The sequence below is a fragment of the Myotis nattereri genome, assembly GCF_964212035.1.
Source record: "Myotis nattereri genome assembly, chromosome: 4".
NCBI classification, from domain to species: Eukaryota; Metazoa; Chordata; class Mammalia; order Chiroptera; family Vespertilionidae; genus Myotis; species Myotis nattereri.
The window spans coordinates 49,134,827-49,160,234 of record NC_138079.1 but is presented as its reverse complement, the minus strand read 5'-3'; the positions used below and the strand labels follow the sequence as shown (position 1 = coordinate 49,160,234).

The window sequence follows — 25,408 nt, the reverse complement described above, 5'->3', positions numbered from 1 at the left end:
GTGCATTTTACCGAGACCCTGCCCAGCGTAGGATGATGGGAAAGTGGTGTCAGAGGACAAGCTGACTCAGGATGAGAGACCAAATAGGGAAGATAATGGTAGCTGAGTTGAGTTGACTGGAGTTAAGGGTGATTTCTGGGTGTCCAGCTTGAACAACTAGGTTGTGATGTTTTCTAGGAAAGGAATGGATGAAGGGTTGGGTTGGAACCAAAATGACAAATGGGAAAAATAAATGCTGCACTAAGAAGAGATCATGCAAATCCCATAGAAATGTGGAAGCACAGTGACTGAGAAAGGTGGTCCTGAGCTGACTGATAAGTAAGGCGGTGTAGGCTCCTCCCGTTGCAAAGGATTAACCATGCACTGACTCAACGTGAACTAAAACACATTTACAACCAGATAAGAGCCTACCTGGAAACAAAAATAATGATCTGACTTTGCTCTGATTATGCAAGATAATGCATGTTTTCTTTTGTTCAAATAAGTCATTAATGGCCCTGAGTGTGGCTCCGTTGGTTGGAGTGTACCAGGTTCAGGTGACAGGCTCCATTTCCAGTAAGGGCACATACCAGGGTGGTGGGTTTGGTCCTCAGTCAGGATACATACTGGAGGCAACCTATCCATGTTTCTTACATTGGTGTTTCCCTCTGTCTCTCTGTCTAGCTCTGTGTGTGTGTGTGTGTGTGTCCCCACTGCTCTCTAAAATCCTCAGGTGAGGTTTAAAAAAATAAGTCACTAATGGTTTATCAAAGATGCTTCAACGTATTATTTTTAAAGAATTCGTGTCCCAAGATTCTGCTTTTTTTTTGTCCCTGTAACCTACTTGCAAGTAAAATGCCACAGTCTGAGAAGGTTGGCAGGTGAAGTTACATTCATGTTTTATACTTTCAAAATCCTGCTGCCTTGTCTTTGTTAACTTACTCCTCTCCTCTCTTTCCGAACCTTTGTTTAATGTAGAGTTTGGTCTTGTCTTTTCCTTCCTTATTTAAGAGATTACTAACATTGTCTGTTCTTCACACCCACCTACAGTTTGATCCTTTACATCCCAGCCTTTATTTTCTGGACTTGCTTTATAGAGATGATTAGGATTAACTGTTCATGTGAGCAGTTAATTTCAATCATTATATGGTAAAAAGTTCCCTGTTTAGTACTTTTCTTCAGATCTCTCCTGGATTCAGAACGTCAGGGAACATTTCTTGGCTAAGTGTGCAGAACGTCTCCGTATCAGTTCCGTTCTAGGCCAGCCTCATGAGGCATGCCTTATCCAGGTTCCAGAAGCCGTGTGGTGGGAAAATCCTTAATAAAACACCGAACCACTGACCGCTCCTGAGGAAGCCTGATTCACCTGACTGGCCCTACAATCACCCTGATTTTCCATGAATTCTCCAGGCTATGGTTGGTCCAGAATAAGTCCAATGTCAAAGCCCAGGAGAGTAGTAGTACAAGAGACCCAGTGTCCAAGGATGGGGAGAGATGGGAAATGAACTTTGCCCAAGAAGTAAGAAGTTTAAAACAGGCTTATTTCAAGTGTATAGTATCTGACTCACATTCACAAAAGTGTCCCCCATGCTCTTACTTATAAGGTTTCTGATTTTCCTTATACATTCTGCCTGGAATACCACTCCTTTTGTTCTCCTTCTATGCCAAATTCTGTGCCTTCTCTCCTGCTCCCCATTTAATCGCTGTGATTATATGCTTATAGCTCTTGTTCCTTAAAGATTCAATGAACAGTTAGTTTTTCTGACCTTCCATATTTAGACCAATTCCCCAATTTTTAAGTTTTCAATATCCTGAGTTATAATCCATTTCCATACATTATATAAATTATGCCTATCCTGCATTCATTCCTAACTTTAAAACTGTACATTTCAGAAATAGTCAGTTTATAGCAGTTACTGATAAAGAGTAAAATAGCTGACTTTTAATATAATGTAAAATAATATCATAAAATGGGGGGGGGGGTTACAGTTGCAGAAATATTGCACTGAGACTACTCTTTCTCCTGCTAACATCAGAACATTCATTCCTGTTTTGTTCACCCATCCATTCAGACTATCACTACTGCTGCACACATTTAGTCTACCGCATGCCAGGACCTGTGCTAAACCCTGGTGATACCAGATGACTAGTAAACAATCCCTCAACTCCAGGAGCTCACTCATGGGGGAAAAAAAAACAAAACATGCTTATTTCAAATTTATAGTAAACAAATTATCTTAGTTACATATTACATCCAGAGGACCCCAGACAACACTTGACACATAGTAGCATTTAGTAATTGTGTATCAAGAGGTCTGTATCCCGCCCTGACCCAGTGGCTCGGTTGAAACATCGTGCTGTACACCAAAAGGCTGTGGGTTCGATTCCTAGTCAGGACACATACCCAGGTTGCATGTTCGGTCAGGATGCTTATGGGAGGCAGCCAATGGATGTTTCCCTTCTCTCTCTCTCTCTCTCTCTCTCTCTCTCTCTCTCTCTCTCTCCTCTCTCTCTCCAATGAAAATATATCCTCAGGTGAGGATTAAAAGAAGAGAGAGGTCTGGACCCCACTACTATCTCCACCCCCAGTCAGACAGATAGCCTTGGTCCAGTGGGGGAACCTCTGCATACACTCACAGTGACGTGGGAATGTGTGCCCTGTTCACTCAGCAGGCATTTATGGATCACCTACAGCATGGCAGCCTCTAGTCTATATTGAAACTCTGAAAGTGGATAAAGGAAGGTGATTTGTTCATTGCCTCACGAGCTAACAGAGGAGACAAACACATGACTAACAGTGTGTGTTAAAGCTCTAGTAGAGAAAGTAGATGATAAGTGGGTGCATGAATGAGGGAGAAATTAATTCAGCCTTGGTGATAAGGGAAGTTTACAGAGAGGAAGTGATGTGTTAGCTCTGCCCAAGGAGGACTGAGTGCAGACACTGGTGGGCTCATCCAGAAGCCAGCCTGAGCACGGACGTGAGGTGTGGAAGGCAGTAGCCTGTGCACCATTACTCCTCCCCTTCCGGAAGGCATGGGGACAGGCAGGCCAGAGGGTCCTGGGTGGTCTCGTCCAGAATTAAAGTACCAACAACTTTAGAAACTATCGCCTTCTGATGTTTATAGGAAATCAGTTGTGGCTATTAGGAGGCAGTGGGTGGATGTTTCTTTATGTTCCATACATTAAAAGTCTTCAAAGCTTTAATTCATGTCTTTTATTTTTATTATTTTAAGTTGAAAAATTACTCAGTGGGAAAAAATATTTCAAGTCCAATATTAAGATTATCTTTTGAGGAAAGGAATAAATACAAAAACAATGAACATCTCCAGCTCTTCCCAGCCTTTCCCTGGTGGGAGTTAATAGCTAGTTAGAATGAGCATTAATAACCTACAGAAATACAATGTGAAGGTGTACATTTTGCTTTTTTATAAAATCTTCATGACAAATGAATAATTTTTCATAAAATATAATTTCAGACTCTGTACTAGGTCTGATTTGCTTGTCTAATGAAAGTCTACCTACTAATTGTACTTAACCTGCAGTATTTTAATGCCTTTTCACTTCTATATTAAGAACAAAGAACTAGGGCAGACAAAGCTCACAGTTTGGATGATGAAAACTTGTGGAGAAATTTCTTGGCCCCTAACATTCCTCCAGCCTAAGTAATATGTGTTAGAAATCACAAAAATGCATACAATATCATAGGTCAGTTCGGAGCTTTTTAGTTTGAAATTGTAATGCCTGCTTCTTTAAAAAGCAAGTGCACACAACAGCACCCGGAGTACAGTGGGTTTCTGATCATTGTTCGCTGACTATGTTTTAAATGAAATGAGTCATTGGGCGCAGTGCGTAGGGCAGCCGCTCCCCCAAACACTGCAGGGCCTGGAGCAGCAGCGCCGTGACTATCCCACTCCACGATGGGAGGATGTTTATGAAATACTCTCACAACCTGATACATACACAGTATCCATTTCAGCCAAATCTTCTACTCTTGTGTGGAGTTCTGCTTTGTAAAGAGTATTCAGGGTAAGAGCAGACGCTGATCTTCCTAAAGCTCTGAGAGACAAGCATAAAAATGATTTATTATCAGAGGAAAGGAAACTAGTTTTCTAAGTTGATGTCTTTCTTTTTTTTCTTGGCTTTTGTGTGAACATGACATTTACGCAGCTAACAGAAATAATTCCTGCATGTGCTCTTGACACATCAGCCCTCTGAAGTGAGGATAGTGCTGGCTGTGCAAGAAAGGCTTATTATTTGGGTTTTAAGAAAAAGGGATGAGTGTTTTTGGGATTTTCACAAAAGGATTTAAAATCTCTGCTATACAGTGGGCAAGTACAGAAGAAGAAAGGTGATGAAAATATACATTCTTGAGGACTAAGACTGCAGACATGGAAAGAAATTGAATGGCCAGAAGCTTTTAATCTGATGGTGGTTCTCTGGAAGATGAATTTTACCTAAATAACAATAGTATAAATTTTATGGCTTCATATAACTGAAAAAAAAAAAGGCCAGTGATCTAGTTGTTTTCTGGTTTTTTTTACTAACAAGAAATAATTAATGAGAGACCAGTTTTAACCATTATATACATAAGGCACTTTCTAGTTGATAACATAATGCCTAAGACCAGAAATGAGTGCTCCATGTGGCATTCTTTTTCATTTATATTCCCTCCCGTAAGGAAATAGAATCTGTTCCGTACATCTATTTCATTAGAATTTTTGAAGCACCTGTCACCTATCATCATCAGTTTATATGGATTTCACGTTTTCCCGATGAACAAATGTAGTCGCGCAGGGTCCATATGGCCACATGTCTGGGAGGGGAGAATCCACGGGGTTTTTGGATTACCTGCCTGGAATCCTTTTCCCTTTCATTGTGTGGAGTATGTCACCTTCTGTCAATCTCATTACTTCTCTAAGAAGCGACTGTTCTCAGCTCACTGCATGACAATCGCTGCCTTGTGAAAACATCCCAGAAGCCTCTGCAGTCAATTGATCGACCCCAAAAGTGTCAGTCTCCCATGGAAAGCTGACTGCGGTCGGTGCACAAGCTCGCTCAGGATTTACAGAGTTCTCTGAGAGAAGAGTTTCTTTCGATACATAGCAAGAAAGCCAGTGCTTTCCGGAGATCTCTTGGCTTCTCCTGACATCCAGAATAAATCTTTCCAAAACATAAGCAGCTGAGAGACACTTATGTAAATCCAGGACTTCTAGCCCCTGTAAAAAAATAATGATTTAAGTGCCTATGTTACCTGACCAGTCATATTTGTAAAAGATCAAAGAAGCTTTCAAAGGCCAGCAGCACAGATTTTGATTTTACTAGAAAAAGGACTGAAGGAATAATGCTCATTTACCCATTTAGTAATCCCTTTAGTTTATATTAACTATTTATTGCTATGATAAAGAGAGACTGAGCTGAATCTAACGGTAACTCCTTTGTTATTAAACAGCTGTAGATTTTTAATATCATAAAGATAAGATGGCTCTTGTACTTCCACATTCACACTATGGTATTCAAGTTTGTGCCATCGCTTCCATGTTCAGAGCTTTACAATTCCACCGAAATCGTTTGTTCTTGGCAGAAGTGTGTTTGTTCTACAAGCTCCCAGCTGAGGATAATATTTCTGAACAAGTTTTTCAGTGTTCTGGTTGTGTGATTATGCGAATTTGGAAGTCAGTATTAATTTGCTTTTGGAGTTTGTGTTTGCATATCTCAAAATGCTCTTTTTAAAAATAACACAATTTAACTTAGAACAACTCTGTAATGTAAAAGGTAGAGAAATTTCATTACTTAAGTACTGTTGATACTCATTATAAGGAAATGTAGTCAGATACAAGAATTATTTGGGGGGAAGAAAATGAGCCAGTTTCCCCCCTTATCCCATCACTACCTTTTTCTTTGTGGGACTTTGAACCACCTAATTCATTTGCCTAATAGTTTACATAATTCTTCAAGTTAGCTATTGATCAAATTGCTTTTTTTTACCGGTAACCTGATATGTTTTACTGACCCATAAGTATACCCTCTCTGTCTAAACTTGGACATCTAAGAAGTATCAATATTTTAACCCTATTTCATACTTAAAATGTCTCCACAGCCTAATTTTTAAAATTTTCTACCTAATTTATTTCAGTGTCCAGTCTACTGCTGTAGATGCATATGAATGGGAGAGCCCTATTCTGCATCTGACACTTCACAAATGTGGGAAAGCTGGGGTACGAGGCCTGGGCCATCATGCTTGGCCAGGCTGGGTTGAGACCTGGCATAAGGTTTCCCTAAAGTCCTTATGGAAGACTTGTGAGAGATAATGAGTTAATATTTGTGGAGAGCTTTCAATAACATGTAATTGATGCTTGAATTTTTATAAGCCAAACATAGTATCTACCCCACAAAAGCTTCGTAAGAACATTTAGCACACATGTATGTGCCAGATGGATTGTAATGACAGTCGATAGGCCTCTCCTAACCCTAGCGTTCTGCTGTCAAAAATCCGTACATCAAAACAACGATAATTTTTTATGATCAGATTTATTGGATAAAAGATTCAGATGCACATTGAAAAATCTGTCTGAATAAGACTTTAAATTAAAGGTTTATATATGAATATTCTTAACATACCTTATAGAAATATAGGTGAAGTTTGTAAAATAGCATTGATCTTACATATGTTTCTGTACATAAGTGAATTTTTATGAGAAATATGTGGAGGATGACACAAGAACCTCAGGAATTATTGTTAAAAGCTCAAGGATATCTGGAGATAAAAGCAGAAACACGGGATAATACAGCAAACAGTTATCCCTGGAAAAATGCTCTTGTGGTTGAGATAATGGTAGCTAAAGAGTTTAAAATTAAGAAAATTAAGTTAGCTAAGAAAATTATTATTCTAATGTATTGTGAACTCTCTAGGAATACTTATTCTGGGTGAAAATGATGGCTCTAGATTCATGATAGGGGGACAGGTGGCCCCACCAATTATAAATTCCCCAAGACTGTAAATGTATATTTTATCATCTTGTGTCAAAATACTCATTTTAATATTCAAACATTTTACCACATAATAAGCTGTAACCATATGTTTATTTGTTATATTATACCACTATAACATTAATAAATATTTACAGAGCCACGGTGTATCATAGATGTATTAGAAATGGTAGCTTTCTTAGTATGATTTTAAGTGAAAATCTTCATTGCCCTGGAAACTAATTTTAAGTAACGTTACATTTGTTACACACTGGTAAGAGCCAGGGAGCTTAAATTTTTTGAGTCTGACACCCCCTTTTAAAGTCGTGTTGTTTTATTTATTTCCCCCAATTGCATGAATTAAAGATGGAGTGTTATCTCAGTTTTGAATTCCTTAGCTTGATGCCGCAGTGTTTGCTTTATTTGTATGTGAATTCTCTCTTTAATAAAGATGAGCGCTGCTGAACTTTCCATTAATGAGAGACACTTAGGTACACAGCTCTTTGTAACAATTTTGGTAGTACCAGGAAAATTCAGAAATGTTGCTTGTCTATTCATAATTAATATGTCGAGCTGTGTGATTAATCAGAAGTTTTATGATCTCTAAAAACATAACATTGTCTATGAAAATCAGATCATATACCATCAAGTTGACAACCATCAGTTAGAGAGAGAGAGAGAGAGAGAGAGAGAGAGAGAGAGAGAGAGAGAGGAGATCCCAGGACTCCTGACTCCTCTATTTGCTGTTACAGTGTTCATTAGTATTTATCCTCGGTGACAGCTGAGACCAGCCCGGACCTACATTCAGGAGACAGGAGGCCCAAGATAAGGCACTGACTTGCCACTTTCATGTGTCAGAGACAGGCTCAGAGCGACCCGCCCCAGCTGGAACCAGAGGAGCGTGTGCCAGTTTGGGAGTTACTGACTTGGTTACCTACTGTCAGTGCTCCCGGCCTTCCTGACTCAATTCCTGATAATGAAGCCCTACCTCAGCTGTGCTGACGTTTCCTTCAGCCTCCGTGTAGGCAGAAAACTTCTCAGTATTATCAGTTCCGATACAGAGTTTCACGACTATGGAACTCTAAGCAGACTGAACAGAGGTGATCCTCCTTATGGTCGCAGGGTCCGAACATGCTTAATGGGTGCTCTATCAGGCAGTAGCCTGGTTCTCTGACTGCCTTCTGCTGCCAAGCAGAAGGGGTGGCAGGAGATGGTGGGTGCCAACCATCCCGTTAAAGTAAGGATCTGTTTCCAACATTTCTGCTTTTGCCATGGTCGCAGATTCTGAAATCATTGTGTAATGTCCTGACTTCTAATTCTTCTGTGGGAAAATAGAGTGTTGTAATTTCCCACCTTCCTTGTATTCTTCTGTAATTGTCTCTCACGGGATGTTTGGGGCATGTCTAAATTCTACATCATGAAACTTCAGCCCCCATGACTGTCTCTGTCCACTGACTGCGTTCGGTTGCAAAGGAATCTTTCCCTTTCATTTTTTCAACTCGTAATGAGTGTGTTATTGAAATGACGTTTCCCCGCGATGCTCTCCTTGCCCTAATGTCGTGTAGCAGAGGTAATAACAACCTGGAAATCTGGACAGCGTGAAGTTCTGTAACCGCCCTGCATGTCTCTGGCAGCCTTTGTCTAGGACTGAACTTTCCACATTGTGTGTTTCAGACGTTGAGAAAGAAGGGCCTTAATGGCTGTGACAGCCCAGACCCCGATGCGGACGATTCCGTAGGTCACAGCCCTGAGTCTGAGGACAAGTACAGGAAAATTAACGAAGATATTGATCTAATGATCAGCAGACAGAGATTGTGTGTAAGTACTCACAGCGCCTTTCCTTGTTTTTACTCTCGGTGTTTCTCTGAACCTGGCAGGCCTTGAACAAGAAGGAAAACAAAGGCTGTGAAAGCCCCGGCCCCGAGTCCTCTTACGCACTCACCCCACGCACTGAAGAAAAATACAAAAAAATTAACGAAGAATTTGATAATATGATCAAGAGCCATAAGATTCCTGTAAGTACCCCAGGTAGATGGCTGGTCTGCTGATAACTGCTGCAGTAACATCCCTTAACCCTCGCAGTGATGGCTTTGTCTAAGACGCATTGGACAGTCAAGCCAATAAAATAGCCATCTCACCCCACGGCAGTTCGACTAGAAAGCAGGCCCTAGTTAAAGGGCTGCTTAAACTATGGCATCTGAAAAAACTTGCCATCGAGTTCACTCAGAGATAGGAAATTCACAGGAGGAAGAGAAAGAAAGATCTATGCAACACACCCTGACTTTACACAATCTCTTAAACACACAGTGCACTCGGAAAACACCAGAACCTCCTTCTCAACAAGTTTAAGGACTTGCTGTAAAATACATACACATATATATAGGTACTGAGACCGGACGCAGGCCGGGAGCTCTCGTCCTCTCGCGTACACCGGTGAGCTTCACCCAAATAAAAGCTCATTTCTGAATAAAGCTTCGGCCCCTCCCCCCCAACACACGACACCCAGCAACAGCACTGAGGGGTTAAAGCTAATGCTCGCTGCAGGGAAACAGACTGCATGAAAACCTAATGGTAAGATTTCAACATGTGTGTGTGCTGGGGTGATGTTCAAGCTTCATCAAAATATCCGCTTTGCCTACACCAACATTTCCCATGCTTTAACAATTGGCTCAGTTTTGTCTTAACCAAGTCAAAAATTTTCTAACCGTCCATCATATGCCTTGCCAGTTATTTGAGAGAAATAACTCTGCATGTATTATTTTGTTTGCCCACAGAAAGAGGGGGGGATGTACGTACCTTTTATTATATTCTGTCATCAGTCAAGTGGTGTTAATGGTGTGACATAAAGTGATGCAACTCAAGGCTCACATACTTTCTGAATAACCAGTGTTAGTCTCTGAACCCTCCTTGTATGCAAGCTCCTCATTAGGTAATTCATTCCTTTCTCAAGGAAAAAAAAAAAGCACACTTTGGTAAGTCAGCCCAACATCCTCAACCTGGGCATTGAGGGAGACTGCAGTAAAAATATGCCCCCGTGATTACAAGTGCAGATATTTGGGGATAAGAGCTCCACCACTGCACTCACCAGGTGAATTAATGCTTTACACATAGTAGGTGCACAGCTAGCCTGTGTTGAATTACATTAAACACTTTAAAACTTATTTAGAAAATGTGTGCATCTTAAACTTCCTGTCTTCATAAATGCATGTCTGCTTCCTTTGTTAAGTGAAACAATGTCAGCAGTGGAGCTTTTGTTGAATTGCAGTTATTAACACACTGTATTCCGAAGGAAAGCTAAGTGCTGTAAATTCTTAAAGGTTTCATAAACCGAGCACTACATGCAGAACATCCACCGTGGGCACTTTGTCAAATGAAATCGTTCCTATCAGAGGCTGCAATGCCTGCTGGGTATGGCCAGAATTCTTAAATGATAAAATATCCACTGGGGTTTTTGTCTTGCCCAGAAGCAGGAAAGAAAGAGCTCCTGGGGGCCAGGTTTTTTATTTCTTGCGGCCCGGGTTTCTCTGGCTCTCCAATGCTAGTTTAGCTGCTGGGCACAAAGGTGTGTGCATGTCAGGTTTTTAAGGCGGAGCACGTCAAGTGCCTCAGAGAGAAGGAAGCCCCTGCACAGCTGGGAAAAGGGCAGCATCTGTAAGACGGCTGATCACGCTCCAGGGCGGAGATCCGAAATGTGTCTGTAGCTCTAACCCCAAGGCTTCTGGGAGGATGCCCGTATTTGCACATTGGATCACTTCTCCCCATGCTTTTGGGGGAAAGAGGTGTGACACATGCCTAGATTCCCTCACAGTATTTCATCCTGTCATGTAAAGAGTTCAGAATCAGGATACATGATTTCTTAAGAGGTGCAGTGGTGTGTGGTGGGGGATGAAAACCACAGGAGAGTTTGCGGGCAGGGCTGTGAGAAGGGGCCGCGCCGCTCGGCGCTGTGCCTCCACGCCTCCCTTTCTTTGGTAAGTGCTTCGGCCTCCAGGATGAAAAGCCCCGTTTTCGCACATCGCTTTCAGTTGCTGGAAGTAAATTTTGTTGAAAGTTTCCACAGCTGCTAAAACATTTACAGCGGGCAAGGACACTCTGCCCTTTGTGTGGAGAGAATGTCTCCGCCTCTTTAAAAACATTACAAGACTGTTTTTCTATTTCAAAGACCCAGTTCGAAGAGTTTCCCTTGTAAAATAGAAAATTTAATATTGCAATCACCTGTGGGTCCGATGTAATTTATGCCCATATTCCTCAACGACGTGCAGTAACTCACAGAGGACTCGGAATCTTGTTGAGCAGCATTTCCTCCTGCAGGGTTTGCCCCGGTTCACGCCAGGCTGCAGGGCAAGAGAAAACAGCTCCGTTTGAGGAACCAGGAATTGGGAAATGGGCTGAAGGAAGGAGGGGCGGGTGCTAGAGTGGTTGAGAGGGAGCAGAAAGGAAGTGTGAATGGAGAGTTTCTATTTTCTTCAAATAAGGGACAGTGAAGAGAGAGAAACAGTACTGCCACTAGGTCAGGGGAGGGGTTAAAAGGAAAAGCACTTAAGATTTATTTGCATGCAGAGGAGGAATACTTGAAGGAAGGAAAAGGTTGAACATACAGGTACAATGGAGGTAAAATGGCAAAGCTCAAGGCAGGGAAGGAGGATGGGAATGGAACAGGACAGAGCTGCAGGTGGGCCCACATGGAGTTAAGGTGGTAGGAAGGTACAGGCAGCTGAGTGGGTGACCATCTACTGACCTGTATTTTGTATGTTGAGTGTAGCTTCTACAGATTTTGAGGTGGGGGAGCAGGTGCTTGAAAGAGGACTGAGAAGGAAGGTGTGGACATGGTGAGGAGTTGGGGACAGAGAGGAAATGAGCAAGTATGTGCTGGAGTTGTCAGGCAGCCTTGAGGAAATTTGGAGACCGGCAATTGGTAGTCACTAGTCATCAAAGTTTTGTGATTCTCTTTCTCTGCTGGTTTTCAGCAGACTGGTAATGGTTGATCAAAAGTTAAGGGTGTCATCAGTGGCCCCAAAAAAGGGATTCGGTTCAGTCACTCACACTGAATAAAAGAGGGCTTATTAACTAAAAATATTTTATTACAAATATTTGATTTGACTTTTTATTGGACTTTTCCTTGTGGTAAGTTTGGGAAAATAGTGGCTTTTGGATAAGAGTTCAGATACCTTTCTGACCACAATGACTCACTTCACTAACCATGATCAATTTGTTCAGGGGTGAAAACTAAAAGCCTTTTAGCTGTTATGCCTGTATCTCCTAAAGCCAGGGCCAGCGTCATTGGCGTATGACCTGTGCAATTACACAGGGCACTGCTCTTAGAGGGCCACGCTTGGTAAAACGCTGTGCCATCACCTCCTTGAAATTCTTAATAAATTTTAACAAGGCTCCCACATTTTCATTTTGCCTGGCCCTGAAAATTATATAGCCAGTCCTGCCTACCACCCTTTTTAAATACCCCAAATTCCCTCTTTCTTCCTGTCTTGAGAGCTCTAAATTTTGAGGCTGGCCTAAGATCTCTGCAACTTCAGAGTCTTTAACTACTTTTTGGCTTTCACTTTTTAAACAATATTTTTTTAATTTAGATGCTTTTAACTTCTCAAATTTTGAAAAGTTTTGAGAAGAAAAAGAATAGCAGCAATATCTCATAAACATGCATACATTATTATAGCCTTTGCTTTCTCTAGAATGTTTAGATCCGGTTGGTCTCTTTAGGGATGCAATCACGTCAGGTCCAGGGAGGCTAAAAGATGTGCCTGGTTACATGCTATTTATTGCACAACCTGGACTGCAACTGAGATTTCTGATATTAAGGCTAATGTTCTTTCTGATTCTCTGAGATACCTTCTCCGTGTGGTCATTTTTAAGCTTATAATTTGATTTCAAAATTACTTAGCCAGTTCCTGATACAGATAAGGAAAATGCAAAGGCTGTTAGCATATTTTACAACTTGTAAATTTTTGAAGTATGCTCTGGTGTCAGAATTATACCTGACTGCTATTTAGTCAGTCACAGGAGAGTTTTTCTAATAACATCAAATTGTTTATAGTCCAGAATGCTAGAAACTGAGTAATTCTTGAGCATGATAGTTGAGTAAGGGAGGAGTAGAGAGAGACATGTAATGAATTGTTTATTAGGGCGCTTCAGAATTTATTAAATAATTATTAATAATCCCCTTTATATTGGATATGCATATAATCACTCAGGGGAAGGGGAAAGAATTAAGCTTTGCTCTCTACTGAGATACAATCAACATTCTGTAAAATATTCAAAGGGGATAGCCGACCTTTAGGTATTCAGTAATAAACACTTGTAATTAGTAATAGTAAATATACATTTAAAATTCTGTACCCAAATGATAGCTTTAAAATATCAAATCTGAGAAAATATGGACAAGGGAGCCTTTAAGGTTTCTCTTTTCCTAAGACCTCAGTCACTGACTGGCAGTTGGTGAGCACACACTTACTCCAACATGGTACTCACCGCATCCCATTTAGTTCATTATTTTTGTGGTTCAAAATAATAAGCTACTAGCATCCAGCTCTTACTTCACAGTATGATTTCTGTTTTCAACATTCTCTTTCTATCAAAAAAAATTCATTTTTGTTGTACAGTGATTTAGTAGCAAAAGCAACAGGCTCAGCCACTTACTAGTTTGATGACATTGGGCCACTTAGTCTCACCTATTTTAAAAGGGAAGAATTATAAAGACTGTTGAAAGGGCTGTATCATATCATGTCTGTAGATTATGCAGTACAGTGCCTGCTCAGTAAGTAACACACAAAAGGAGAAAAAAGGGGGAAAAAAGGAGACATACGTAATACTCTTTGTAATACTTTAGGCAATAAAACAATAAAAAAATTTAAAAAAAGGAAAAAAAAGTAACACAGTAAATGCTAAGCTTATTCTTTGTAGGAGTACAGTATCTTCCTAAAAATTCTCCTTTGAAGAGAAATATTCAGTTCTCATAATAAAAAGTAGACTAGGCTCTGCATTACTTAGAGCAAAAGAACTTTAACACCTTCCTGAAATGAGACCTTACTTAGCCAACATCAGAGTTGATTTCATAGTAGAAGGGAAACACGAGCAAGAAAAGTGACCAGGAGATGGCCACCTCTGCCAACCTGGGGCCCAGCCAAGGGAAACGCCCTGTCCTCCCTCCTGCCACTCTGTACTGCTTGCTGGTACCACCGCTGGCCATGCTGAAGCCAGGGGGCAAGGTGAGCCTGGTAGACACAGTCTGGGGGGTCAGCGTCTGGCCCAGAGCAGTGAAGAGGGTGGACAGCGAATCTGGAGGGGCAAATGGAGAAGCCGTCGCAGTTACTTGTCTGTGTTTTCTCAGGTATACTAGAGTAATTCTTATTTGGTCTTTTTAAAAAGGCAGACAATATTTTACTTACTCTACGGACATTTATTTCACAGCATTTGTCATTTAAAAAGTCTCTGGAAATTTGGGGATATACTCACTCTTTGGTATCTTATCAAACATTTATTTATATTCCCTTATGTCATGGTGTCTGTCTAAAATTACTTTTGTACCTTGTTTACAACAGATAAAGCCTAATAAAGAATGACTGTGTTAATATAGCACTTGGACATTTTTATTTCCCTCTAAAACAATGAAGAAGCAAAGACATGTGAGAGAAAAGAGTGATATAACATTTGCTCTGGTCAGTATCAACAGATCCAGGTCCTGGAAGGAGAGAGACACAGGGAAAATAAAGAGTGAGAAATAAAAGGAGGACAAGCATAAATAGAGAATAGTGATGCAGTCATCACCAGGGTCAACATAGAACTACTGCCGAGAGAGGCGTGTGTCGCAGGCCAGCCAGTCAGCCAGCAAAAGAAGACTGATGTTAGGATTACAGAGGGGAAAAAAATGGTATTTTTTTTTAAAAAAAAAAAAAAGAACAAAAAACTTTGAACCACACTCATTTATGCATTTAAAGTTGCCCAATAGCTTATTTGAAAACACCTGAGGGAATGTTCTATTTAAACTCCATCTCCGATATACATATTAGATACACACGCATCCATTTTATACTAAGAAGGCTGTGTGCTCTGACACCACTAGCCCTCCGGCAATATATTCAAACAGTATTTTCATTTGTAATGTTAAAAATGGGGAAAGAAGAGGGGGGAGTCGCAACTGTGATTATCTAGTTAGGGCAAGCAGAAAAATAAGCATGACTTTGCTTAAATTGCCAAAATAATATCAGAAAAATCAATAGTTGGGACCTGATTACTCTAATTAAATAGCCACACAGCTTCGGTTCTCTAAATATTTGCCAACTGTCTCATTTGAGATGCAGGCCGTGCCAGTTTTCAGTGTTAGTCTATCAGTGCAACATATACTCTGAACTACCATTTTAAAGTATGGATTATTAAATGATATATGCTCTGTTGAATCTAGTATCTTAAAATGTCTATTATCTTCACAGTTACTTTCAAAAGACAGACTTTTTAAAAATAATAATTAAAGTATATGTGCTGCTCACAAGCCTGGAGATGATTTTATATCATTAAGCTTTTGCATAAATATGCTTCAATAAGCAATTAAGCCGAAGGCTCCGGCTTGCATTTCAATCTTCCTTTTTCTCTGTGAAGTCATCACAATCATGTACCTTTGATTTTGCAGTCATTTCTGCCACCAGATTCAGAGATCACAAATGAACAATTATTACCTAATAGAATGGAATTCAAAGACAGTGGAATCTAATGAAATGGGGCTTTGTTTTAAACAAAAGTGAAGCATTTTCTAATAGTTGCATAGAAGGAGTTCTAAGCACATTAAAGAAATCAATTTATGATGTGAACATCTTGAGAGCTCTTCTTAATGGTCTTCTAGACACCAAGCAGTCTGGAATTTGAAATTTGTCTTGGAAAGTCAAGGCTGTCTGAACTTGAGAGCTTCTGTTTCTATTCTTTCTTTTTTTGTAACCCCTTTTATTTTCTGCTCGTATAGGCTGTTCCACCTCCCAACTTTGAGATGCCAGTCTCCATCCCAGTGTCCAGCCATAACAGTTTGGTATACAGCAACCCTGTCAGCTCACTGGGAAACCCCAACCTTTTGCCACTGGCCCACCCTTCTCTGCAGAGGAATAGTATGTCTCCTGGTGTAACACATCGACCTCCGAGTGCAGGTAACACAGGTATGTCCTCAGAAGAACACAATGTGAACAAGTCATTGGAAGGAGCCACTCTGGGCAGAAAGGCCATTTTATCTGCAAGTTTTCCATGTGTTGCATCCCTTCACTGCTAGGTCTTCAGCATGATAAAGCCAACCCCACTGGCACATCTTTAGAAATCTTTTATAATCTTGCACTTGAGCTATTCAGTCTCTGTATCACCGATCTCCTCATGTGGCTATATTTTGGCCACATGTTTTCTCACACAGAATGTGCTCTTCTCGTCTACTAGTAAAATGCCATTTTCTCTCCTCACTAGATAGCACTTCTTCTGTGAAACCTTCCCCTGTGTTCTCGTATGGCATATCCCATGGTCCATTTTTATTTATTTATACAGCAATTTACATATACCATAGCGGATTTATGGCAAAAAGAAAATGTGGTAGGATAGCATAATGTATAAGAAGTGTGAAATAAAAACAAAACTAAGTCGGAAATGAAGTGAAGAGCACGTCATAAGGACATTACACCTGCCATAAATTTGTGCCTGCACTTCTAAGGAGATCCTTACTGTTGTGCAATGCACAGTGTCCCATAGACAAGAACTTATTACTCAGGAAAACTTCAACCACTCCTATACTCAGACCAAGCAGAACACATTATGTACTAGAATGAGTATGCATCTATTCTTCCACTGGATTTAAAGAGATCTGAAGGGAAGAATGTCCTCTTGATTTGCCAGACTCACAGTAGAAATTAAGTAAATGTGTATTGAATATAACTGAACAATTCCTTCATATTTTCAAAAGAAGCACCACATAAATAATTGTATTTATAAATCATGTGCAGCAACCATTATATATTTATATTTTGGGTTTTTTTAAAAAGCACTCTATAGGAAAATATTAATACCTCAGGTACAGATAACTGTATTAAAAGCAATTTATTCACAAAAGAATACTTAAATATCTCTCATAATTAAAATTAAACATATATTTAGTAAGTTTAGTACAGAAACTTTATATAGAAAATACAATCAAAATCAGTCCTATAAAAAACCTTGATAAGTCTTGAGTCTGAAAGATGTGGATAAAGGACTTTATTATATCATTCTCTCTGCTCAGAAAAATGATTGAAATTTTTCATAAGCATTTTCAATAATCAATACCTTTCTTTCAGATCATACTCAAATGCAGTTGATTTTCCTATTTGATGAACTAGTGCTCATTTATTTTTTAAAATCTCATACTTTATTTATAAAATATTATTCAGTTAGAAATAATAAACATTTTCATAAAATGTAACAAATGTTTTCTTCTAATTCCAAAACCAGAACTAACTAATAATTGTAGAGTGTCACTTAGAAGCAATTATAAAATAATCAGCTGTTATTCTGTGTGTGTTTATTTTTTCATTTTGGCTAAATCTTATTCCTTAAAAACTAACAGTAATTATTATATTTAATATCTTATTGAAACACTCCAACTCTTAATATAAACCTTGACAAATTTCAAATTACTTTCTTAAGTTAGCCATGAATAAGCCTAAGTTTCTAAATTTGTGGCCAGTGAAACCTATTTTACTGTGTCAATAAGTAAAATTCAGGTACTAAATAGGTCATTCACTGTAGGTAGATTCATGAAATGACCAAGATCCTGGACAATTAACACTATACAAAATTAATTTTATAAAGTATATTTTTAAAGAATTAAGCATCAAGTGTATGGTTGTTTGAATATACAGTAAACCTATGCTGTATTTTTTATTCTGTACTCTCTATAAAACATCCCCTTAGGAAAAACTAGTCTTGGAAATAATAAAAAATTCAGAAAACAAGAAAAAACTGTATCTTTTAAATATAATTTTTAATGTAATTTTTCTTTTAAAAAAGATTCTGCAAAATGTCAGTGACTGAATGTGTTTTTAATGTTTGAGCACAGCATGTTGCAATAAAACAAATGTCAGCCATCTGACTTAGGTAATACTTTACAAATTTAGGACTCTTGAGAGAGGACAAAATACTGGGGTTGCTAGGGGCAAAGTGTACTGTTCTGCTGCCTTTAGCCTTGCTCCTTTTGATCTGCCTCTTTCATCCGTAGGTGGTCTGATGGGTGGAGACCTCACATCCGGTGCAGGCACCAGTGCAGGTGAGTGGAGACTTCCATACTGCTGTGTATATCATTGTTCAGGGTTCTTTTACTGGGAGATTTGCAGGAAGTAAGTCTTGAACCCAGTAAAGTTGAGAGATCTGTGAGAGGCATGGAAAAATGGCCCCCAAGAATTTCTAAAGCACTTTTCTGAACAGGAGTGACTGGATAGTCACTTAGAAGAAGAATGTTTATTAACTAGAAATTTCAACTAGTCAATGTAGAGAATTGAGGGCTCTCATCAAATCAATTTAATTCTAAATACCATGTCTAGACATGAGTGTCTATACCCATCTTTGCCATTGGAGGTCTCGGTTAATCATTTCACGTTCAATGTGACTCACTTCCAACCCAACAAAGTATCAAACTCCTCTACATTCTAAAAGACAATACAAAAAGAAAAGGAGAGGTGGGGTTATAATCACTTAACAGTAATTTAATAAACTAAAACCGTATTTGGTGTTAAAGTGAGGTCTTAGAGAATGTAAATATAGTGCAGACCCCAAAAAAGAACTTTAATATATTTAAGCTTAATATCATCTTTCACCATGGCCTGTTGTATCATAGTGACATCTCTTCAGAGTTTCATGTTAATTCATATTATTGTGATTATTCAGATATTGATGTCATTTTCGATTCAGAAAACAATATGCTAACTGCAGTTTACTATTGGCATAACAAGTAACCATGGTAATTCCTGCAAGCTGGAACATGCTATATATTTAAAATAGTAGGAGGCAGGCATGAATGACACAAGGTTATGTTTGAAATGTCAAAAAATTCAAGTTTATTGAAATATCCATGGACAGCCTAATTAAAATATTTTGCCAGGATCCAATATAATGGCCTGCTAATTATAAGAAAGAAGATAAAGAACATTGGCATAGGAAAACATTTGTACAGATATATCCATTTGGGGGTAATGTTTCTCACTTCTGATGTTGGCTCTTCCCTAATTCAGTGAGTAATGAAGAAAAAGTATTAGAAGTATACAGTGAATTAGTAAGCGGAATCAATGGCACGCCTTCCTATTTTATCTTTCTTTTAAAAATTGGAGTCGAATTAATGAGTAGACTTAATGTACTATTTTGCTGGAAATTGAAATCTGTTCATTTTTCCCCTCAAAAATTACTTTGTGGCTTGTTGCCTCAACATTACAGAACCAGATCCAAGCCAGACCAATGTCTCTTGGATTCAAGTCTCTGGCAAGCACGATGGTCAGCAAGAATCGTGGGGACTACGCATTGGGTTGTCACAAATACCAGAAAAAATAGTATCAGGAAAATGCTTTGTATGTTATGATAGTCTATCCAGTATCTTGCTGCATCCATTTGCTTGCTCTTATGGGAACAGGCAATAGTGGCAATGAAAGTTATTAGGAGTAGTAAAAAAACACGTGGAGTGGGGGGCATGAGTTACTCAGCTTTGATGGAAGTGGCCTCTTATTACTGCTTAACAGCTAGAATGCATTAGAATCCTATATAGAAGATGAGAAGTGCTTGGTTGTTCAATTATGCTGTCATTGTCAATTGCCTGACAGTCCGCTAAGTTTAATGGCACTCCAGGGACGGAGAAGGTACTCAATCTTGTAAGCATAAAAGTTAGCCACATAGAGGTTATACGTCATTGAACTAAAAAAGTCTTACAAGCTTAGCAAATTCATCCCTCCTACTTCAGGATGTCTGCCGCATGGGCATGAGAACCTTCAATTTCAAAAATAGTCTAAGAAAACAGAAAGGAAAACGCTCAATTGCTCCACCCTCATGCTAATAAGTATTGTATTTTTCTGATCGTATCTTGTAGCCATGAGTATATGATTTTCACAGTTTCTGTCTAGTTGTGAAAGAATTGCTTCCCCACTTTTTAAAAAATAGAGGAAGAAGCCCTTTCTAACGCTGCTTCCATGGAACACCTGTTGCAGGTGCCAATTAGCCTTGTGCTTAGCTGTCATGTCCTGCTCACAGGCACAGCCGTCTTCCCTTCTTTCTCATGCTGGACAGTATCATATGTCGAAGCTGAATATATCTGTGCTGATGTCAGAGAATCACATAACACCGGGGGAAACAAGGCCAGCCAGAATGTCTCTACATTTTCAGAAAAGAAAACTGAAAAGAAAAAAAAATGGCCAAAATATACCTTCCAAATGTTGAATACTGTCATTGAAACACAAGGTCTCAGATAAAGTGAGAGCCTCTGAGGCCAAGTGGCAAGGCTGCAATTAAGTTCAATAATTTTCAGTCTTTTTTAGTTTTTTTCAAAATCAAATCATCTGAACTTGTAAAAAGGATAGTCTCAAGAAGGAAGTAAATTTAACATTTATTGTGTGTCCATGAATACCAAAAGGCCAAAGAGAGAAACGTTCTCTTTTTCAGCTCAGCTCAATCACAGCGTATAGCATCTTTCCCATCCAGTCCCTGAACCATCTCTCTCCCTTGTGCCATCATCCAGCAAGGCACTAAACCTTACAGACTGCCTCCAAGGCACTTCCTCTGCACCTTTCACGTCATTGTTATCGCACTCCCCTGGATCAGGTTTATATCAATACCCAGGCCCCTAGTTCATCTCCCTGCTTCGCATTGCATTCCACACAATTCTCATCATAACTGACTAGTCTTTCTCAAAGCCTTAAACTAATTGTAGGTCATCATTCACAGGCCTAAGATCCAGCAATGGCTTCCCAGCTCTTTCAGAATTAACCAAGAGCCTCTTATCTCTGGCCCAACATGTTTCCAGTTTTACTCCTTCTTACCTTCTGCCACCAAGAACCCTGCACTCCAAGTCTATGATAGCAAACATTTAAATTGCTCTTCCTGGGTGCTTTATGAAAAGTAACTCATATTTATTCTCATAACAGTCCTTTTAAAAAGATACTCTTTTGATGCCCTTCTATAAGACAGTGGGACTGAGGCACAGAGAGGTTAAGTAACTGGCCAAGGTGGAGCCCAGGCAGTCTATCTTCAGAGTCCAGGCTCCTAGCCACCTACATTGTGCTTCCACTTTCCAAACTGTGCTGAGGCTGCTTGCCTTCACAAATGCATTCCTAGCACTCCTGCTTCAGGCTACTGAGCACTCCTCGTCATCCCTCAGAGTTCAGTTCAGCCATTTAGGAAACCTTTTCCTGTCTCTCCCAGAAGGAATTACACACCTCTCCTCTATTCTACCGTGGCAGCCTGTCCCTACACTACTTATCTCATTGCATTGTAATTGTAAAGTCTGGGCACGTTTCTCTCTCCTGGACTCTCAACACTCAGGGCAAATTGTCTCTAATTCCGTTTGTAATCCCAGCTTGAAACATAAAAGATAGCATGTGGCAGATTCTCAGTAAAAGTTTGTTAGCTGAATAAAGGAAATTTTGATCTTATAGACATAAATTTTTAATAGTGTTGATATAAAAAACAAAAATAATATTTCAAAGAAATTATGTAACTTTAAATAAAAAAGATACGCCCTTTATTTGTAATTCAAAAAATAATGTATTCTTCTGATACTGTATACACTGAATAATGGATTAATTACTTGTTTAAATGGCTGAGCACCATTGGCCAATAAAGTTTTACTAACTTCTCTAACATACTTGATAGAAAACCCATGGAGCTAATATATAGCAGTAAATGAGAAATTTACTGGGTTGGTATCTCAGACCATCACAAATCACCTCTTAAAATAATGAACCTCTTCTTATCTTATCACTTGAAGCAGTTTCAAAGAAAAAGACAAGTGGAAATAAAGAAGGAACAGGATGGGGTTGTACTCTTGCTATAAGAGAAATATACAGCAAGTCATTATAATACATTAGCAATAGTGACATTTCTAGGTTTCAGTTGACAGTTTTCATCCACTACTTAATCCTTTTCTCTCAACAACCAAAATGAAAAGTCACTGCTTTTAAAATTACATTGTGTCATATCTCTGCACATTAAAGCTTTTAACATGCTAATCTTAGTGGTTATTGATGATTGTAAGATCAAGCTCAGTTGAGTTTTCATCATCATTAGATTTAATAGAAATAACCATTAGAACAGCAATGTCTTGTGTTGGATTATTCACTGTCCTATTAGTACCCTTTGTTTTGATTCTGAAAACATGGTTTCTTTGTATTGAGTAGGAAGTACAAGTATACTCAAGGACTTACTGATTTGTGATTGAGACTGGAGAGAGAGAGAGAAATCCTTTAGGAATCTCTGAAGTTTTAAGAGAATTTTACAATCTACATAACTATTTGACAATAAGGCAAAGGAGATTTATGTATATTGGTTAATAATTTTAATTGGCATTTATTGTAAATTAGATATAATTTTATATAAAAAGAAACTAACAGCTGTTATTTTGATTGTCAATTGTTTACTCTTTTATGCATTTGGTTGTCAAGCATTGTCACTTCCAGAATGCTTAATTTCTATCACTGAATACATGGAGACGGTGGCAGTGAACGGCTGCAGATAAGTCACTGAGCAGTGTATACGGAGACCTGGCTTCCAGACTCCGAAAACACTCCATCTAGCAAGACCTCAGACTTAGAACCTTTGCACTTAGTACTTATTTTGGGGATAAAACACTATAGTGTCCATTTATAAATAATGTGTTATGATCATATAATAGAACTTTAATTACATGACTTATTTTGAAATTCATTTGGCATTGAAAAAGAAGTGTTTATTATGTTATAAAATGGAACTGAGTGAGATGAAAAGGCCATACAATGTTTATTATTCTTTACCAGTACCATTGCTTTTTCAAGTTTTTGTTTTTGAGAATACTTACCAAAAATTTCTCAGCTGACTCTCTTATTAGCCAAAAGACTTCTCTGAAATTCTTCCTCAGTAGTTTAAAATATCAGTGAAGTGGTTAAAAATTTAGTCTAGAAGGATTTGCTTTAACAAGTTTGCATTTTTGTTGCCTAACAAAACACAAATTCAGGTTACAATACTAAAGAAAAGGAGAGGGATACCACTTAATTGCTCTCAAATAGAAAACTATTTTTGTTATGATAGAAATATATTTTTATATTACTTTTTGAAATATTATTAAGCAGCATGTGAAAAAAATCTAAATTAATAGTTGAATTCTTGTTTTGAAAGTATTCTGTTAGTTTGATTTGTTCTGAAAAAAAAAAAAATCTGACTCATTTGCAGTTTTACCTTGGGAGTTCACCCAAAACACAAATAAAGACCCAACAGCATTGCTTTATTAGTATCTCTGAAATTAAGTAACAAAGGTATTTTTAACACAAACCTAAGTTATCTACATTTATTAAGGGGGAAGAAAAAAAACACCCAGTCTTCTGGTTGGATGATCTACAGCATGTGATATGCAGCCACTGCCAAGAAAATGTGTCCACCTTCCATATTCAAAACCTAAAAAATTACAAATAAAGCAGTACCTTCATACCATTCTCTAGGGGCTGATGTTGAAGTAAGAGAGGCAGCTTAAAGAAAAGACAAATGAAAATGTTACAGGCTAAGTCAGGATACCATAAAGTCTGCTTTCAACCATTTTGGTTTGACTTCATTCTTAAGGCGTTTGATTTCTACAGGGAAAACATTTTTTTAATTATATCTTCCTAGTGTTTTAACAGATTTTAGAGTCCTTTGTAAAACATGATTTCTGATCTCACAAATTGTATCATTTTTATCCCCTACCCTCCTGTTAAATTCAGTAAAGCAATGTGAAAATTGATCTCTTCACTCATATTTTATTGCTTTAACCAAGGATGTGGCTGAAAATAAAACTTTGATCATTTTTAATATCAATTCAGGCAGGTAATATTTTCTCCTAAATTATTAATTTTACTCAAATTTTCTTTTTCTCTTAGCAGTCTTGTTTTTTGTACACTATTGGTTTCTCTCTTCCCTGTTTTTGACATCACCATAAGGCTTTATTTGGAGATAATATAGAAAGAAAAGCTCTTCTCAGAATCATCAGTGATTTGAAATTGTGCATCAACAGACAGCAGATGCTGAAGGAGATATGTGGTTAAAAAACCCCTCTTTTAGAAATCAATTTTTTACCTACCAGGGACTTTTCAGGCCTTCAAGGCTGTCAGCCAAGAGTGTAATTTTCTGTTTTTAAATAAAACTTTGCCAGTCACTTGAATTTTACAGTTAAACTTACATAGTATGTTTCATTTGAATTTCAATTCAAAGCCTTATAGTCATGATACAGTCTCATATTTGAAAGATCAAATCAAATATATTTAGTTTAAAGTAAACTAAAGAAAATTATTGTACCAAAACCTTGGATAAACAATTTCAATTTTTTTTTTTTTTTTTTGTTTTGATTGCTTTTTAAAAATATTTTTTATTTTGTTTTATTTTTTTTTTTTATTTTATTTTATTTTATTTTTTTTTATTTCTTTTTTTTTTTTTAATTAAATCTTTATTGTTCAGATTATTACATTTGTTCCTCTTTTTTCCCCCCCATAACTCCCCTCCTCCCAGTTCCCGCCCCACCCTCCGCCCTCACTCCCCACCCACTGTCCTCATCCATAGGTGCACGATTTTTGTCCAGTCTCTTCCCGCATCTCCCACACCCCTTTCCCCCCCAAGAATAGTCAGTCCATTCCCTTTCTATGTCCCTGATTCTATTATAATCAACAGTTCATTCTGTTCATCGGATTATTTATTCACTTGATTCTTAGATTCACTTGTTGATAGATGCATATTTGTTGTTCATAATTTGTATCTTTACCTTTTTCTTCCTCTTCCTCTTCTTAAAGGATACCTTTCAGCATTTCATATAATCCTGGTTTGGTGGTGATGAACTCCTTTAGCTTTTCCTTATCTGTGAAGCTCTTTATCTGACCTTCAATTCTGAATGATAGCTTTGCTGGATAAAGTAATCTTGGTTGTAGGTTCTTGGTGTTCATCACTTTGAATATTTCTTGCCACTCCCTTCTGGCCTGCAAAGTTTCTGTTGAGAAATCAGCTGACAGTCGTATGGGTATTCCCTTGTAGGTAACTGAGTTTCTTTCTCTTGCTGTTTTTAAGATTCTCTCTTTGTCTTTTGCTCTTGGCATTTTAATTATGATGTGTCTTGGTGTGGTCCTCTTTGGATTCCTTTTGTTTGGGGTTCTCCGCGCTTCTTGGACCTGTAAGTCCATTTCTTTCACCAGGTGAGGGAAGTTTTCTGTCATTATTTCTTCAAATAGGTTTTCAATATCTTGCTCTCTCTCATCTTCTGGCACCCCTA

The 25,408-nt window shown here is 38.4% G+C and overlaps 1 protein-coding gene across 19 annotated transcripts in view; it reads left to right on the top strand.

Moving 5' to 3' along the window:
• Nucleotides 1-25,408, top strand: part of MEF2C (myocyte enhancer factor 2C) — a 157,045-nt gene that overhangs the window by 110,597 nt on the left and 21,040 nt on the right. For all 19 annotated transcript variants that reach the window (XM_081089022.1, XM_081089035.1, XM_081089021.1 and 16 more), the window contains 3 exons: nucleotides 8,620-8,763; nucleotides 15,911-16,097; nucleotides 18,173-18,220. In XM_081089022.1, coding sequence (XP_080945148.1) covers nucleotides 8,620-8,763; nucleotides 15,911-16,097; nucleotides 18,173-18,220 — 379 coding nt within the window. The remainder of the gene's footprint in view (nucleotides 1-8,619; nucleotides 8,764-15,910; nucleotides 16,098-18,172; nucleotides 18,221-25,408) is intronic.